This window comes from Thamnophis elegans, chromosome 6, assembly GCF_009769535.1.
Source record: "Thamnophis elegans isolate rThaEle1 chromosome 6, rThaEle1.pri, whole genome shotgun sequence".
Taxonomy (NCBI): domain Eukaryota; kingdom Metazoa; phylum Chordata; class Lepidosauria; order Squamata; family Colubridae; genus Thamnophis; species Thamnophis elegans.
The window spans coordinates 60,481,350-60,500,010 of NC_045546.1; the positions used below are offsets into that span (position 1 = coordinate 60,481,350).

At 40.7% G+C, this 18,661-nt stretch overlaps 1 protein-coding gene across 2 annotated transcripts in view; it reads left to right on the forward strand.

Moving 5' to 3' along the window:
• The first annotated feature begins 552 nt into the window (after window positions 1–552).
• Window positions 553–18,661, forward strand: part of MED14 (mediator complex subunit 14) — a 160,653-nt gene continuing 142,544 nt past the window's right edge. For both annotated transcript variants that reach the window (XM_032219528.1, XM_032219529.1), the window contains exons 1-3: window positions 553–1,889; window positions 2,707–2,733; window positions 13,809–13,914. In XM_032219528.1, the coding sequence (XP_032075419.1) occupies window positions 1,708–1,889; window positions 2,707–2,733; window positions 13,809–13,914 (315 nt within the window). In that variant the 5' untranslated portion in view covers window positions 553–1,707. The remainder of the gene's footprint in view (window positions 1,890–2,706; window positions 2,734–13,808; window positions 13,915–18,661) is intronic.

Consider the following 18,661-nt stretch of genomic DNA (forward strand, 5'->3'; position numbering starts at 1 on the left):
CTATTATGTTTTGCCTTTCATGTGTTCTTAGATTCTTCTGCCCGAATAATACCTGACCCAAATTCCCAAGTTGCAAAAGTTCTATTATGAATTTTGTATAGTCTCTGCAGGCTTCATGAAAAAGCAGTTTTGCCTATTACTATTATGTCTCACCAATGTCCTCCTTTTGCTCCTGGGATGACCATTATCTTAGTCTCTCTCCTCTGCTGTCATCAGCTAAGCTACTGTAGTGATAGGTGTCTTTCCATCAGGCTTCAAGGATCTTATTAAGTAATAGTCAGTTGCTTGGTTGTTTTTTCAGCAGCAAACATCAAAATGGCAAGGTAAAGACAGGGAGACAACATGATGCTATCTGGCAGTAATATCTTTAATTTTTGCATTTCTTCATGTTATTAATGAGAAGTGTTTGCTGGCTCAAACTTGAGTTTTTGAGATCCCTATGTGGAACCACTAGGCTATTTTGAGTCTGATTTTGTGACTGAGGACAATAAATAGTGTATGAGCATTCGTGCTTTTCTTTTTATATATATTCTTTTAAAAGTGTTACATGCTTTTTTGGGGAGTCATGCAGCCTTGAATCAATCAATCAAATAATGTAAGTAAGATGAGTGAAAACTGCCAGTATGAAAGTACCCCAAGTCTCCCAATACTGTACTAGTATTAGCTATGATCAAGCTAAGGAAGTCAATCTACTTACTTCTTTCACTTAGTATGCTGTATAAAGTAGGCCACCATGATAGCTTGTTTTACAAATCATAATGTAGGGTGATATATAAACTAAGTCAATAACTTATAGGTCGTTATTACTTAGTTTAATTGCTTTGGAGAATAATTATAGGGACATGAATACCATCTTCACTTCTAGATGAAATGTGGGATATTAAACTAGTAAATTAAATAAGCAAATAATTCCGTTAAAGACATAAACGGTCTAAAACAAATATGTTTAATTAGACGCAGTTTGTTGTAAAACTGCTAGCAGACACTGAGTTGAGACTACATTTTTAAAACAATAGACATTTAATACACTCTATTTCTTATAGTAAATTAATTTGATACTGACAAAATAACTTGTAATGTTTAATAATTCACTGTAATAACAGCAGAAAACACCTTTTAGTTCGCAAAATTCCAAACGACAACCAGTTGATCGCAAAGAGATACAGTACTCTAGTTCTTTGCTGCCCTCTAGTGAACGTTTGGAGTTTTGCAAATCGTGTCTGCTAGTCGTATGGACGGATGTCTTCATGATGTCTGGAATCGAATTCGACTCGAGGGGATCTTTACGGCTTATATAATATAAGATATAACATTACGGTTTCTTTGCTACCTTAAAATGGGTTTGTTCTTGTTCTTGATCCCACTTCTTGCCTCTGAATATCAAAACTAAAGATTTTGAACCCGGAAGCCTGCAACTAAAGTTGAAACAAAAGAAAATGAGAAATGATCTATGATACATATAGAATTCCAGACGGGATTATTTCCTGTCCGTCACTTTCTCCGTATCACTTCCGGTGCAGTGTTCAACCCCGCCCATTTTAGCAATGGCGATGTCACTGTCGCCAGCCATGGCGCTGGCTGGGCAACCAAGTGCGTTGTGAGCACTTTTCTACACTTGAAGCTTTGCTAGCGGGTGCCTATCTCTGGGGTGCGAAAGAGCTCTGACAGCGCGAAGGGATTTGGTTGGTTTCTTCTCGTTTTGCAGCGATGGCGCCGGTGCAATTGGAGAGCCATCAGCTGGTCCCGCTGGGCGGTGGGCCCGCTTCGGCTCCGGCTCCACCGCCTCCAGGGACTGCGACCGCGGCAGCTAGTCCTGGATACCGACTCAGCACTCTCATCGATTTTCTGTTGCATCGGACGTATGCCGAGCTCACTGTCCTGGCCGACCTGTAAGTCCTGTATCCCAGCAATAATTCATTCTCCGATTTGCTTGGGAAAATCCTTGCTGCTTAGACACTTGTTCTTTTTGGAGGAGGGTGATCTATGTTAAGTTAAAGTTATGGAGAAAAAGCAGAAAATAATGGTGCGTGCGTAAGCTTCCGAGTCTGATAACGAAACTGATTTTCATAATAAAAAGAAATAAAATGAGTTTCGCTTCCTAAGAAATCCAGTCCGTTATGCTATAATGTAAATTTCAGCGTGACGGTTAAAGTTTATATTATGTGGTTTATATTAAGTGATGTTATTGAGAGACTAGGAATAGGAATTAGAAGCATTTAAATTGCAGATCCCATACTGGGATTATATTTCATCAGTTTAAGTTTGTTTAAACTTGGTAACAATGTCCTTTTGCATAATATAAACATTTTAGATTCAATAAACATGTATAAATGTGTTTTCTAACGTGATTGGATGCATGATAGATACTGTAGGTGTTCAACTGAAGCTGTGCAGTGCATCTTTTCTTTCAGTTTTATATAGTCTACATAGATATTGTCCTAAGAAAATGACTCATCTATTGAAGCTTTAACAATTACGTTTATCTGAAAGTATTGTATATGTGTTTATTATTTGTATAATTGAGATTTCTTTTATAAACAATTTAAATATCAAGCTTCAAAATGTAGGCTCATAATACATTGCCATTTGCATACATTTTGGAATGTAAGGCAATATACCGAGAGGCTACGTTTTATAGTCTAAAATTTAATATTCTTGCAATCTTTTATGACATAGTATTTATTTTTCTTTCCTTTTTAAAACCAGATTACCAAGAAAAACTGATATGGAAAGGTAAGTAATGATTGTTATGATGGTTGTACAACTCAATGAGAGATGGTTGAACTTTGTTAAGCTATTAAGCAATATTTTAATGCAAAGTTTGAAAATCAAAATACATTTGACAGTTTTACACGTATGACAGCTTGATTCTGGGGAAATAATGTATTTGTTTACAGTACAAATCCAAACTACAGTTTCGTATTGCCTGTAGATCATAAAGTTGATTTGTGCTTATACTCTATTTAAAGATTACTGTATATACTCGAGTATAAGCCTAGTTTTTCCGCCCACTTTTTGGGCTGAAAAAAGCCGCCTCGGCTTATACTCGAGTCAGTGAAAAATTTGCCCGAAATGGAGGAGAAAAAGGGGCGGGGCCATGCCGCTGGGTGACACTCGTGAATGGCCCAGTGCCCGTGAGTTTCCCCTCCCTCTGTGTCAGTTTGCCGCGCAGCGCGCACCGCACCATCCCCCCTCCTCACGTTCTAATGTAATGCAGGGCTGTCTTACGATTCCCCTTCCTCCCCCTCCTGCCGCTCTGCAACAATGTCCCACCTCCTCCTTGTTATGGCAAGCAGCCACATAGCGATGTCCCACCTCCTCTGGTACAGTGATCCAATGATAGGAATCACTGTGCCGTGTGTCATAGGAGGCGGGACATCGCTCCCGCGGCTGCACGGGACATCATCATCACAGCGGGACATCAGCATCATGAGGTGAGTGAAGTATTTCATTGAATACACCGCTAGTTTACTGTTTTTCTTTGAAATAAATATTCAAAAACATTATTGGTATCTATTTTTATTTTTGAAATTTACCGGTAGCTGCTGCATTTCCCACCCTAGGCTTATACTTGAGTCAATAACTTTTCCAGTTTTTTGTGGTAAAATTAGGTGCCTCGGCTTATATTCGGGTCGGCCTATACTCGAGTATATACGGTAATATGTTTAAAAAGTTTCTGGAGCTATCAAGGTAAATATTTATTGATGGATTACTATTTTAAAAGAATCACATTTGATGAAGACTTTGTGGATTTACAAGAATTTATCTGATGGGTGGCACAAAATATCTTCTTTTTGATAACAAAATAAGTTGCAAGTTTTATTTTCAGGCAGTTTAAATAGCATTTCATTACAGAAATGATTAACTGTCCAGCATTCCACCCTGGTGATGTTTTTTGAAGATATCTCCCACCTGACAGTTGGGTGAATTATAATTGGACTATGGACTGGGGTGCCAAGGGGAGGGGATTGAACTGTACGTGATATTCTTTGCTTTCGCGCCTAATTAACCAGACTCAGCTTAGCTTCGCTACTATTCGTTTATAATTAGTAAAAGTACACTTAATTTCAAACAAAAGGAGTTGAGTGGTTTCTTTCCTGATTATTAAATGAAGCAGCACCTGACAATAAGCTGAGTCTCACCTCGCACCCAACCCGGAGCGAACAACTTCTGAGGGGGGTGGCCTCATAGAAAGAAAAGAAAAATGTCTTTACATGAAAGCGACCAGGAAGAAGACATGGGTGCAACGGCAGCACCATCTTTAACAGAAATGCTAACCGACCTGAGAATGGAGGAACCTGATGTTCGACCCAGGTGGACTTGGGGTGTGGGACAGAAAGAGGAACCTGAGGAATTACTAACTGGAGTTATGAGAAGGAGGCCAAAAAAACCAGCTGCTGACTGGAGTGACTCTAGAGAGGAAGACTACAAAATGTCCCAAGCCATGAGACTCCTCGAAGAGGCATGGAGTGAACGCCGGATTCAAGAGAGAGCTGTGGAAAGGGAACCAGCAGAGGAACTGGAAAAAAGGTACCCGCTGCATAGCTTAAGGGAGACTGGAGGGGCCGAAGCGGGATGTGCACAAGAAAACCCAGCACCGACCTCTCCCCCTGCGGCTAGAGACATTCCAAGAGCAGGGGGGGGGGCAGGCGATGCCGGATGGCTAAGGTCCCACCCTTAAGCGTAAAATATGATGGAGAACCCAGAGGTCTCGAGTTGTTTATTATTCAGGTCTGGAATTATATGGAAATATATGGGCCTGATTTAGTCACTGATGAATCTAAAGTGAGAATAGTGTTAATGGCCCTGGAGAAGAAAGCAGCCGACTGGATGGTCGGATTACATAATAGTAACTCCCCTCTCCTGAGGAATTTTGATGACTTTATGGCAGCAATGAGGAGAAGGTTTGACGACCCCTTCTCCAAGCGTCGAGCTAGGCTAAAATTTACGACCCTCAGGCAGGGAAAGAAAACTGTGCCTGAATATGTGCAGGAATTCCAGGAGTTGTCGGCCTATATGAGGGGATGGTTGGAAGAGGCCTTGTTGGATCGATTCGCTGATGGCTTGAATAAAGATGTTTACCAGCAATGCATAAACAGACCCATTCCCCGCCGTTTGGATCCTTGGTATGAGAATGCTGGAGATATTGAGCTTGATTTAACCAGGCTTTGTTGCATGGAAGAGGGAGAAGTTGAGAAATCCCCTCCACCCCCCCCAAAAACCCCTCTCCCAAGGAGTGAAAAAGGGGCTAGAGAAGGTTTTGCAGGCAAGCCCAAGCCCTCCGATTGTTTCCGCTGTGGAAAGGAGGGGCATTGTGCTGTAAATTGCTGAGTAAAGCTGACCCACTCCGCTCCACCACCACCCCTGGAGGGAGAGGAAACCTGAGAAGACTCCAGGCAAGAGAAAGGAAACCGCCTTGGCTGGGGAAGATATTTCTCGACACTTCGAGCCAGAGGAGCGGGGAAACGGAAGTCCCAGCTCATCTGACGACAGTGATTATGAGGATGCTGATCGCTGGGTAAGTTCACGCTCTGGCCCTATGCTTCTTCCAGTCGAGCTTAGAGTGCCCTCTTCTGGTGCAAAAGAAAAACTTATGGCTTTATTAGATTCTGGGTGTTCCCGTTGCATGATAAGCCCTGAAATGGTTGAGAAGCTGGGCTTGAAACTAAAAACTTTAAAAATCCCTATTGCTTTTTGCTAAATAGATGGCTCTATTGCGGGGGGCGGTCCTGCTCATTTTTCCACTGAACCCATCGAGATGTGGATGGGCACCCACCAAGAAATAATAACTTTTATTGTAGCACCTGGGATGGACCGGCCCCTTATTTTAGGGCTCCCCTGGCTTCGTAGATGGAACCTATGCATTAACTGGAGAGAGGGATGGTTACGGATTCGGACAGTCACAACCCCTGAGGGGAAAGTTGAAGCTCCAGACTCTGATACTACTACCCCCACACTGGCAGCCAGGGGGCAGGAGAAAATTGAGGGGGAGGAAAGAATTCCAAAGGAATATTGGGACCTCAAGGATGTTTTTAGTGAGAAATCTTCTGATAAATTACCCCCTCACAGACCCACAGATTGCACCATTGATATTTTACCTGGAGTAAAACTTCCAAAGCCCCAAATATATTCAATGACCCCTAGAGAGATGGAGAAAATGAGGAAATTCATTGATAAAAACTTGGAAAGGGACTTCATTGAACCAGCAAGGCCCAAGGTAGCTGCTCCAGTATTGTTCAGAGAAAAGAAAGATGGCTCTTTCAGATTATGTGTTAATTTCAAAAACTTAAACTGCATATCTGCTCAGAATCTCTATCCCTTACCACTGATGAAGGACATGCTGGCCCAAGGGAAGCATACTATAGAGTCAGAATTAAAGAGGGGGACAAATGGAAAACTGCTTTCAACTGCCCCCTTGGTTGCTTCCAATTTCAAGTAATGCCATTTGGCCTCCAGGGGGCACCCGCAGTCTTCATGCAACTGATTAATGAGGTTTTACATGACCATCTTTACAAAGGCGTAATGGTCTATTCAGACGATATCCTTATTTACACGGAAACACGTGAAGAACACGTGAAGCTTGTTCGCACGGTTCTGAAGAAACTCCAAGCGGCAGAACTGTATGCCAAATTGTCCAAGTGCGAATTTCATCAGGAAAAAAGTTGATTACCTGGGCTATCGAATCTCCCACAAGGGGATAGAAATGGACCCCGCTAAGGTCAAGGCTGTCCCTGAGTGGGAGGCCCCACGTACACATAAGCAATTACAGAGATTTTTGAGATTTGCTAACTATCGTCAGTTTATTCCCTCCTTCGCTAAGATAGCTCTCCCTATAACTAACCTCCTTAAATCGAAAGGAGGGGCTAAGCCTAAACCTAGCAAACCGTTGGACTGGACTATGGACTGTCAAGCTGCTTTCGAGAAATTGAAACGCCTCTTTGCGAAGGAACCGGTCCTCAAGCACCCAGACATGGATGCACCTTTTGTGGTCCAGGCTGACGCCAGTGATGTGGCAATGGGAGGTGTACTACTTCAAGCAAATAGCAAAGGTAAATTGCAACCCTGCGCTTACACCTCTCGCAAACTGACCGACACGGAAAGACGTTGGGCTATTTGGGAGAAGGAGGCTTTTGCTGTTCGTTGGGCTTTATCAACCTGGCACCATTTTCTGGAGGGCGCCAAGCACCCTTTCGAGGTGTGGACTGACCATAAAAAGTTGGAGGCATTGAGAACCCCCTGAAAACTTTCTCCTAAACAAATGCGCTGAGCTCAGCATTTCAATAGATTCAATTTTACTTTGAAATACATTCCAGGAGGGAAAAATTTTACGGCTGATGCTTTGTCCAGAGTCCCTCAGTACAACTGTTCAAAGCTCAGTGTTGTCCAGCCTGTCATTCCCACAAAGAGCCTGGCTGCTCCTGTTGTTACTAGAAGTCAAACAACTTCTAAATTGGAAGTCACTGAAGACTTTCTCTCTAACCTAAAAAAGGCCCTTACTGAGGATGACTGGTTTCAGCAACACATGGATGAATACACTATAAAAGATTGATTGGCTTGGATTGGAGCAAAGTTATACATCCCTGTGTCCATTAGGACCATTGTACTTCAACATGACTCCCGGATGGCTGGACACTTTGGGTTCGTCAAGACCCTGCACTTCGTTAAGAGGCAATTTTGGTGGCCCTCACTGAAAAAAGACTTATGTAGCTAGTTGTCCCGTTTGTGCCATAGCTAAACGCCCTCTGGGTAAGCCCCAGGGGTTGCTCCAAGTGGTGGCTCGCCCAGTAGCCCCGTGGAAGGAGATCACCATGGATTTCATTGTTGAACTTCTGGAAAGTCAAGGAAACACAGTAATCTGGGTTGTTACTGACTTATTCTCCAAGCAAGTTCATTTCATTCCTTGCTCCAAGATCCCTTCCGCTAAATCTCTCGCTAAGATGTTCATCTCACATATATAATCGCTTACATGGGGTACCTGACCGCATCATTTCGGACAGGGGTGTTCAGTTCACCTCCCTATTCTGGAAAGAATTCCTGAAGTGGATTGGCTCCGCCCAGGGTTTAAGCTCCTCCCACCACCCTCAAACTAATGGGGCCTGCGAGAGGACTGTGCTGGAGCAATATTTACGTTGTTTCATCAACTACCAACAAGATGATTGGGTGGACTTGTTGCCTCATGCTGAGGTGGCTTACAACAATTCCATGCACAGCACTGGCTTTACCCCTTTTTGTGTGGTGTACGGCCAGGATTTTGTGCCCATTCCTGAGATTCCTCGCGAGCAGCCGCAAGTGTCTTCGCTGTCTGAGTGGAGTGATCGCCTTCGAGACATATGGCCTTTGGCACTCTGGACTCTGGATGCTGCGCACCGCGCTCATAAGAAACAGGCTGATAAGAAACGGAGTAAACCCCATGACTATAAAGTTGGTAATCAAGTTTATTTATCCACACTATGAGTACAAGGTTGGTGATCAGGTGTATTTGTCCACTAGATTTCTTCAAACACCCCAACAGTCGAAAAAATTGGGGGCCAAATATGTTGGCCCGTTTCCCATTGTCAAAATCATCAACCCTGTTTCTGTCCGGCTTCAGCTACCTAAGCACCTCAACCGAGTGTACCCTGTTTTTCATGTTAATCTCCTGAAACCTCGGCTCACTTCTTCCTTGAGAACACCTCTTCCTCCTCCACCTGCCCCACTTTTGATAGAGGGAGAGCAGCATTTTGAGATCCGTGAGATTTTGGACTCTCGTAAGCAGCGGAACCGTGTCCAGTACCTGGTGGCTTGGAAGCATTTTCCCCCATCTCACGCTGAATGGGTTGACAAGTCCCATGTTTGAGCTCCTCATCTGCTCCGCAAGTTCTACTCTGCCTATCCTGACAAGCCCTGATTCTTGGACAGTCTGCTAATTTTCCTTTTTTGTTTTTTTTCTTTCTTCTCCTTTCTCTCTTTTGTGTCTTGTTGTCTGTCTGTTTGTTTGTGTTCTTTTCATTTCTGCAGGTCTGACCGCCCTTTTCTGGAGGAGGGCTGGATGTCAGCTTCTGCTTTGCTGCTGCTTCGGCTGCCATTGAAACGGGGAGGGGGGGCATGGTATTTGGGAGGGGAATCATTATGTGCTGGAGGAAGATTCTAGATGTTGGCCTGACCATCTCATTGCGCATGTGGAGGAAGGGAGTTTCCCACCAAGGTTAACTGTCCAGCATTCCACCCTGGTGATGTATTTTGAAGGTATCTCTCACCTGACAGTTGGGTGAATTATAATTGGACTGTGGACTGGGGTGCCAAGGGGAGGGGATTGAACTATACATGATATTCTTTGCTTTCACGCCTAATTAACCAGACTCAGCTTAGCTTTGCTACTATTCGTTTGTAATTAGTAAAAGTACACTTTATTTCAAACAAATGGAGTTGAGTGGTTTCTTTCCTGATTATTAAATGAAGCAGCACCTGACACATTGTTTTTTTCCTTTCTATTTGATCACTTGAGATTCAAGGTTCTTTCAGTTTGTTTACTGACAGTGATAGTAGGAAGAGCACAAGTTGTTTATACAGGTGCTTTTTGGGAGTTCTATCACTAGCTATTGGAGGGAAGACAACATTTGGACTTGAAAGATAATAAATGAACCTGTTTGAAGTTTATTAAAATAGCCTTGAACCCTATGGTGGCAGTGCCTGCAAAATTGGAAGAATGGCGCAGCAGGAAAAAGAAACTAACATTGCAAATGATTATGTTTGAAATTCAAAATCTATTAGTTGTGACAGAGAGAATTGAAAAGAGATTGGAGAATATGGAATACAAAACAGAAAAATTTGATAGCAAAATGGAGGATGTTTATCAAATGAAGAATGTGGAGGACAGAGTTCAAAAAATGGAAGAAAAAAATGAGCAAAGAGATAAGAAAACTGTGGATACTGACAACAAAGTGAGCATGATTGGTAATGGCAAGAGCAGAATATGGAAAGGGGAGATAGATAGATTGGAACTCTACCCCAGACTTCAAAGCACAGAAGAAGAAAAGAGAAAAATTGATGGAGATAAGGAGAGAAATCTGGACAGAAACACCAGTGATAACCAAAGATAAGCTGATGGAAAGAGCAGATGCTGGGTTTTGAGCTTTTATGAGATACGAAAGGAACAATATGTTGCAAAGAGAAGTTCATACAAGATTTATTAAGAAAGTAACTAGACTATTAATGCTACAAATGGCAAGAGATATAAGACTGAACTATTACTGGAAAGATACAGGTTGATGCAATGAAAATGTATAATAAAAACTAAGCTAAATTTAGTTTACTAGTAGTATGTATAAAATGAAGGGACAATAGTTATAGTTAATTAATGGTTAATAATGATAACAATACATATAGATATATTAGTTTGATAATATGAAATTTTATATAAACAACACATGGAGAATATGAAAGGAAGTTTAAAAGCTTTATCTAGAATATGTTATAAAGATGTATTGCGATTGGATGATCTTAGGATGTTTTAATAGAATGTTATCATATAAGCCTATTCTAGATTTTGAATATTATATATAAAAGGATGTAAAAACAATTATAGTCAAATTAAGATTGATATAATAATCGTGATATACATGAATATATGTGAACTTAAAATATGTGATTTGATATGAAAAGCAGGTGATGACTATGGAAGAGATGCATGGAAATACTGTAACCAACTCACACGCTTTCTACAATTTGTAATGGAAGATGGGCTTTTTTAATTTTTATGTTTGTCTTTGTTAAAAAATAAATAAAAATTGTTTTACAAAAAACGGTCAGTGTTCCTACTGTGCTTAACATCTGCTTAATGGGCCAGAAAGCTTTTTACATGGGATGATTTATAGCTTATGTCAACGTTTTCATTGCTGTCAATGTTCATTTAGCTTTCTTAACAGAATACTTGTTTTCCATTTAATTCTCCAATTAATTGTATTTATCTACATTATAGAACAGTGATGGCGAACCTTTTCGTGATGCTTGTCAGGGACACAATCGAAGAGGAGCATCCCAGGGGGCATACAGGTGCTGGGAAATGAAATTCCAGTTTCCAGTGCATGTATGCACACCCGCCAACTAGTCTTCCAGTTTCTGCCATGCATGCATGTGCAATGATTAGCTGGCACGCACACACTGGAAAATGGAAGACCATTTCTTCCGGTTTCTGGCACTGCTGCATGCGAGAAGGCCAACTGATCATTGCGCGTGCATGCACTCCAGAAACCCAGAAGAGGAACGGGCGTGCCAAGTGACATGGCTTCGCATGCCACTTTGGGAACATGTGCCATAGGTTCACCATCATGGTTATAGAATGTAGCAGTCACATGACCATTTCAGGCACTTGGCAACCAACTCATCTTTATGGCTGGTTGTAGCAATTTGTGGTAAAGAGGTGAAATTTACAGCAATTTTTGCTGGCTTCTGGTCTTTTTGGCTGGTTTCCAGAAAAAAAACATTCACAGGAAGACATTGATTTGCTTAACAACCACTTAATGTCCTTTGTGTTTGTTTAATGTTTGCTGCAAAAATGTCATTAAACTAGGTTAGGTCATGCAGGTGCCTCAACTGGCAACCATCATGACTTACAATGGAATTTTGGGTCTACATTATGATCATAAGTCAAGGTCTACCTAAATGGTCACATGTCTTGGAACAGAGTTTTGTTTAATCGTTTGGGATGAAAGTATTGTAGCTCATTCCAATCCATTTGTCATTACTCATTCCTGAAACAAATAAGCTATATTTCTGCTTCAACAATTTCAAGTTCTCTTTTATTTATGCTTCTCATATTCCATGTTCTGATTGAATATGTCTGATTCCACAGTACATTTTCATAATTTAATATGAAATCCTTGTTTAAGCAGCCCATATATTTTGAATGTATATTGCATGTTAGTGGCATTTTTTATTTTTTCAATGTACTGATTCTTAGCTAATACCTTTATGGATATAATTAGAATATGCTTTTTTACATTAGTAGTAGGAGTTTCTGTATTAAGTTTCTGTATTGTCCTGAAATTCCACTAGGGTTGTCTATATCAGTATATGTTAAGGTAAAGTTGTTAATGGCATGTCACTGTGAATACTTGTTGATGTAATTAGGTTTTGAAGTTGTTCCCTACATTTCAGTTTAGTATTTTAGGGCATGTTTTAATTAAATTGTAAATGTCATTGGTGTCTCCAATGCTGTAGGAACATTGATTTGACACTTATGCCAGAAACTCTCTAAAATAAAAATATCATTATAAAATATTATACATTTATTTTTTTTTAAAAAAAACCAAGATGAGGAGGATCTAAGCTTTAAAATGGTATTATCATGAAAATGGAAAAATGCAGTTTAAAGTTTAAACTGTTTATATCTTGGCCAAAAAAAGCAAATATGTTTGTTTTCTACTATAGTACTAATAATGAAACGTTCAGCAATTCTCCTGGGGAACTAGTTTAAGAGATGTGGTGTCACTATGGAAAAAAGCTTTGTCTTATGTCCTGAAGATTTTACTTCAGAGAATGAAGAGAAACAACAATTCCAGTTTTACACAGAAACTGTTCAACGAAACAGGCATAGCTAATGCAGTAGTGGTAATAGATTTGATGTATTTATTTTCTTGATACTTCTGCTTTTATATAGGAGAATTGTTTAGGTTAAGATGTAAACATAAATATATGATGCAGCTAACATTTTGATGTTAGTGGCAAATAATTCTTGGTCCAATTTATTATAGAATACCTGACAAACTGATATTACTTTTGAAAGCAGTTTGCGAAACTCAACTTTGCAATAAAATTGTAGTTAAATAGATAAATGGAAGATAAAATAAAAAGTAAATATTTTTAACTATATATAATAGAAAAATCTTTTGGGACAGTTGATTAATACTGTAATTCAGTCTTTGAACTGAATTAATCCAGCAATGCATTTACCGTATATACTCGAGTATAGGCCGACCCGAATATAAGCCGAGGCACCTAATTTTACCACAAAAAACTGGAAAAGTTATTGACTCGAGTATAAGCCTAGGGTGGGAAATGCAGCAGCTACCGGTAAATTTCAAAAATAAAAATAGATACCAATAATGTTTTTGAATATTTATTTCAAAGAAAAACAGTAAACTAGCGGTGTATTCAATGAAATACTTCACTCACCTCATGATGCTGATGTCCCGCTGTGATGATGATGTCCCGTGCAGCCGCGGGAGCGATGTCCCGCCTCCTATGACACACGGCACAGTGATTCCTATCATTGGATCACTGTACCAGAGGAGGTGGGACATCGCTATGTGGCTGCTTGCCATAACAAGAAGGAGGTGGGACATCGTTGCAGAGCGGCAGGAGGGGGAGGAAGGGGAATCATAAGACAGCCCTGCATTACATTAGAACGTGAGGAGGGGGGATGGTGCGGTGCGCGCTGCGCGGCAAACTGACACAGAGGGAGGGGAAACTCACAGGGGCACTGGGCCATTCACGAGTGTCACCCAGCGGCATGGCCCCACCCCTTTTTCTCCTCCATTTCGGGCAAATTTTTCACTGACTCGAGTATAAGCCGAGGCGGCTTTTTTCAGCCCAAAAAGTGGGCTGAAAAACTAGGCTTATACTCGAGTATATACAGTACTTAAAATGTTTGTATTTTACTGCAACTACATTCCCAGTCCAGTGATGAGCATTAATTTTATCTGGTCATAATTATTTTCTAATATGTCCTTCTACAGCTGTTGTAATTTATTTTTGTAACTTATTGTTTTTCAAACTAATTTAACTACATAGTTTCTAAGTAAATTTTTGTGGTTTTTTTTTTTTTACAGGAAAATAGAAATAGTGCAGTTTGCAAGTCGTACACGGCAGCTGTTTGTCCGATTATTAGCCTTGGTAAAATGGGCAAATAATGCTGGGAAAGTTGAAAAATGTGCGGTAAGTTTGAGTGTCCATGAGTAATGCCCAATGAAATAATCGAAGCAATAATGGAATTCTACTTAATATAGCTGTAGTATATTGGTTACCAATATTTCAAATGCGAAAATACCCTGGACATTATTTCTTTAAAAAGAAGATTTTAGCTGGTGTCACAGATAGATAGGAAGCTTCCTTCAGATGTTTTGGATTTCAGCAAATGTTTGAGGAGGTCTTGAAAGGTGTATTCTGTCATTCCAAAACACTTCAGATGTCCAAATGTTGCACATCCTGTAATTCAGTGGTCCCCAACCCCCGGTCCGCGGACCGGTGCCGGGCCGTGGAGTACCTGGCACCGGGCCGTGCAGCGGCCGGGGGCCATGATCGCTGCAGCGGCCGGGGGCCATGATCGCTGCAGCGGCTGGGGGACATGATCGCTGCAGCGCAAAGGCTCCTGGGCCGTGCGCAAAAGCTCCTGGGCCGTGCGCAAAGGCTCCAGGGAAGAGAGCCCCGCGCTGGTACGCACGTGATATATAAACAATCAATGTGTCGTCGCGAACAATGCCCCCCCACCCCTGCGCGCGCTCAGCGGGCCACGGTAAAATTATCAAAGGCTGACTGGTCCGCGGCGATAAAAAGGTTGGGGACCACTGCTGTAATTGTATGTGAGATTGATCTTGAGACAGGCAACAAGATGTAGCAAGAGAATAATCAGATAAAAGCAGCCTTAATCCACAGCAAGAATGTGGGTGGGGCAAGAGACTAAGAAAAGAATCCTCCCAATTTTCTTGGGCTATAAAGAGGGGGAAAGAAGATAAATACTTTCAGAATTATATAGACTATATATATTCTCTAGATGTTTTAGAGGTTATTTTAAGTTACTGATCTTTGACTGTAAAAAAAGTATTCATTGTTCCCAAGTGATTTGTGCTTCTATGATCTTTTTCTTAGGATTCCCCCCCCCCCCTTAGTGTTAGACTAATAACATAGGTGTTGGCAAAAGTGAGGAACTGAGCACTGTAATATCATGATGTAACCACTGCCCCACCACGGCTCTTAGAGAAAATAGAACATAGAATCACAGGGCCGAGGGACCTGAGAGATATTCTAATCCAATCCCCTGTTCAAGGCAGGAGATCTTATACCAGTGATGGCTAACCTTTTCCGGACCGAGTGCCCAAAGCATGCAATGCATGTGCAGCCTCTATGCACGTCCCCTGCACATGCGTGGATGGATCCCTGCATGCATCCTACCCCTGTGCAGGTGCACACGCACCCTGCATGTGCCATGCACATTCACACATGGTTCCCCTGCATGTGCTCCTCTTGGGCATGTTTGTCACAAGCTTTCGTGCATGCACATAAGGGCCAAAACTTTGGTAATGTTTGTTTTATCCTGATAATCAGATTCTGCAAACACATCTCATAGTTTACATCTACTTTATTGTATACAAGTTTGTCTATAATTGCATTTTAAACAAATTCTAGAGTAATGTGCAATAATTAAAACTGCAAAATAATACATAGAGGCAATCCTCGACTTACAACAGTTCATTTAATGACCATTCAAAGTTACAACAGCACTTAAAAAGTGATTTACCACTGTTTTTCACACTTGCAACCATTGCACCATCCCCACAATCACATGTTCAGAATTCAGATGTGTGGCAACTGAGTCATACTTATGACAATTGCAGTGTCCCAAGGTCATGTGATCAGATTTTATGACCTGACAAGCAAAGTCAGTGGGGAAGCCAAATTCACTTAACAACCGTGTTACCAACTTAAAATTCACTTAACAATTGTGTCAAGAAAGGTCGTAAAATTGGGCAAAACTCATTTAACAAATGTTTTGAATAGAATAGAACAGAACAGAATTCTTTATTGGCCAAGTGTGATTAGACACACAAGGAATTTGTCTTTGGTGCATATGCATTCAGTGTACATAAAAAGAAAAAAAAGTCCTCTTTTCTGATGAGAGCAACTTTTGCATCACATTTGGAAACCAAGGACCCAGAATATGGAGGAAGAATGGAGAGGCCAATCAAGCACAGTAATTCCCACGGTCATTGAACCAGTTTTGGGTGCTTTTGCAAAAGTTGCTCTCATCAGAAAAGAGGACTTTGGACCAAGGAGCAATAGGACTTTGGACCACTGTGCTTCATTAAGACCAGGGTCAACGCAGCCGTCTACCAGGAGATTTTGGAGCACTTCATGCTTCCTTCCGCAGACGAGCTTTATGGGGAGGCTGGCTTCATTTTCCAGCTGCCCACACTGCCAAAAGCACCAAAACCTGGTTCAATGACTGTGGGATTACTATGCTTGATTGGCCAGCAAACTCGCCTGACCTGAACCCCATAGAGAATCTATGGAGCATTGCCAAGAGAAAGATGAGAGACATGAGACTGAACAATGCAGAAGAGCTGAAGGCCGCTATTGAAGCATCCTGGTCTTCCATAACACCTCAGCAGTGCCACAGGCTGATAGCTTCCATGCCACACCGCATTGAGGCAGTAATTGCTGCAAAAGGGGCCCAAGCCAAGTACTGAGTACATATGCATGCTTATACTTTTCAGAGGTCCGATATTGTTCTATGTACAATTCTTGTTTTATTTTTTTTATTTTTTATTTTTGTGTGTGTGTGAAAATACGTTTATTTCCATTTCATTCCATACCATCACATGTATACTGTGCATAACCGGGGCATATAACATTGAATAATAAACACAGCCCTCGCTTTTATAAACAATACCCCCCAAAATACAAACCCAATATACCACCTTGACCTACCATACACCCTCTTTCACCCCCCTCCAACTTTCATTCTTCCTTCCGACATTCCCCTCTACCTACTTCCCTCCCCCTCTAGCACTCCTCTCTCCCAATACCTTCCCTCCCTTCCTTCTCCTCCTGCCTCCAATCCTCTCTCCCACCCTCTCTACCCCTCTTTCTTCTTTCGCTCTACTCCTCTCTTCGGTGTATTTGTATTGTCTATCAATATGTTCAGCTTGTCCTATTCTTACCCTAACATTAAGAAGCCACAGTATCCAAGTGCAATCATGTACTTTAAGATCTAACACATATTATATTTCCCCCCTCCCCCCCTCCCCCTAAAACCCCACCTCCCTTCCCTCCCCCCGACTTCCCAGAGCCCGTACACGGTATAACTTTTTAACAAACACAGTCTAAAGTATCTTAAAACAACTCAGCTTCTTACTGTTACCCAAATTTTAAACAGTTTAACTTATTGCTAATCTTAAGCATAGGCTATCTGGAGTTTCTTAGTCCCATATTTGCTTTGTGTATAATCAATCCATTTTTTCCAGTCTCGTTTATATCTCTCGTTTGAATGTTCTTTAAGATATGCTGAAATTTTTGCCATCTCGGCTAAGTTTATAACTTTCAAAGTCCATTCTTGAGTTGTAGGCACGTCTTCCTTCTTCCAATATTGTGCCACCAACAGTCTTGCTGCCGTTATTAAATACAGAACCAAGTTAATCTCCACCGCTGTAAAATCAGTACATATACCTAATAAAAACAACTGAGGGGTGAATTTTATCCTTCTTTTGAAGATATTTTGCATGATCCACCATATTTTTATCCAAAATGCCTTAACCTTACGACATGTCCACCATATATGAAAATATGTAGCATCAAGAGAACCACATCTCCAACATTTAGGTTGTACATTCGGATACATAGAAGCGAGCTTTTTGGGATCTAAATGCCATCTATAAAACATCTTATAAAAATTTTCTCTCAAATTTTGTGCTTGTGTAAATTTCACATTTCTTACCCATATTCTTTCCCATGTGTCCAGCATTATAGGTTCCTCAATATTCTGAGCCCATTTTATCATACAGTCTTTAATCAGTTCCGTTTCGGAATCCATCTGTATTAGTACATTATATATCCTCTTTATATGCATTAAGCTTTGATCTCTTATTTGTTTAAACAGATTGTCCTCAACTTTAACAAAGCCAGTTTTTTTATCTGTTTTCCACCTAGCCTGTAATTGGCCATACTGAAACCATGTTTGAACTACCTTCTCCTCTTTAAGTACCTCTAAAGATTTTAATTGTAACACTCCCCTTTCTGAAGTAAGAAGTTGTCTGTAAGTGGTTCTATCATGTTTTTGTTCTATATTCATATTTTGAATTGCATGTCTAGGAATTGCCCACATGGGCAACTTATCGTTTAGTTTGTGTTGATATTTTTTCCAGACCCACAATAAAGCATTTCTTAAAATATGATTTTTAAAATTCTTATCCAATTTTTTGTTAAATAACAAGTAAGCATGCCAACCATATAACAAATCATATCCCTCGATATTCAATATTCTATCATTGGTTAAATGGATCCAATCACTAATTGCTGATAATGCCACTGCATCATAATATAATTTTAAGTTAGGTAATTTCAATCCTCCTCTTTCACGTACATCCTGCATTATTTTCATCTTTACCCTCGGCTTCTTTCCTGCCCATACAAATTTGTTAATACCCTTCTGCCATTCTAAAAGGTTCGCATCTCTTTTAAGTATTGGTAACATTTGAAAAAGAAATAAAAATTTTGGTAAGATGTTCATTTTCACTGCCGCTATCCTACCCAACAAAGATAAGTGCAGTTTCTCCCACTTTTTCATCTCCATCTGTATACTATGCCAAAGTGGTTCATAATTATGCTTATATAATTTCCCATTTGAAGTTAAAATATTAACTCCAAGATATTTGACTTTTTTAACTACCTCACATCCTAGCATCACTCT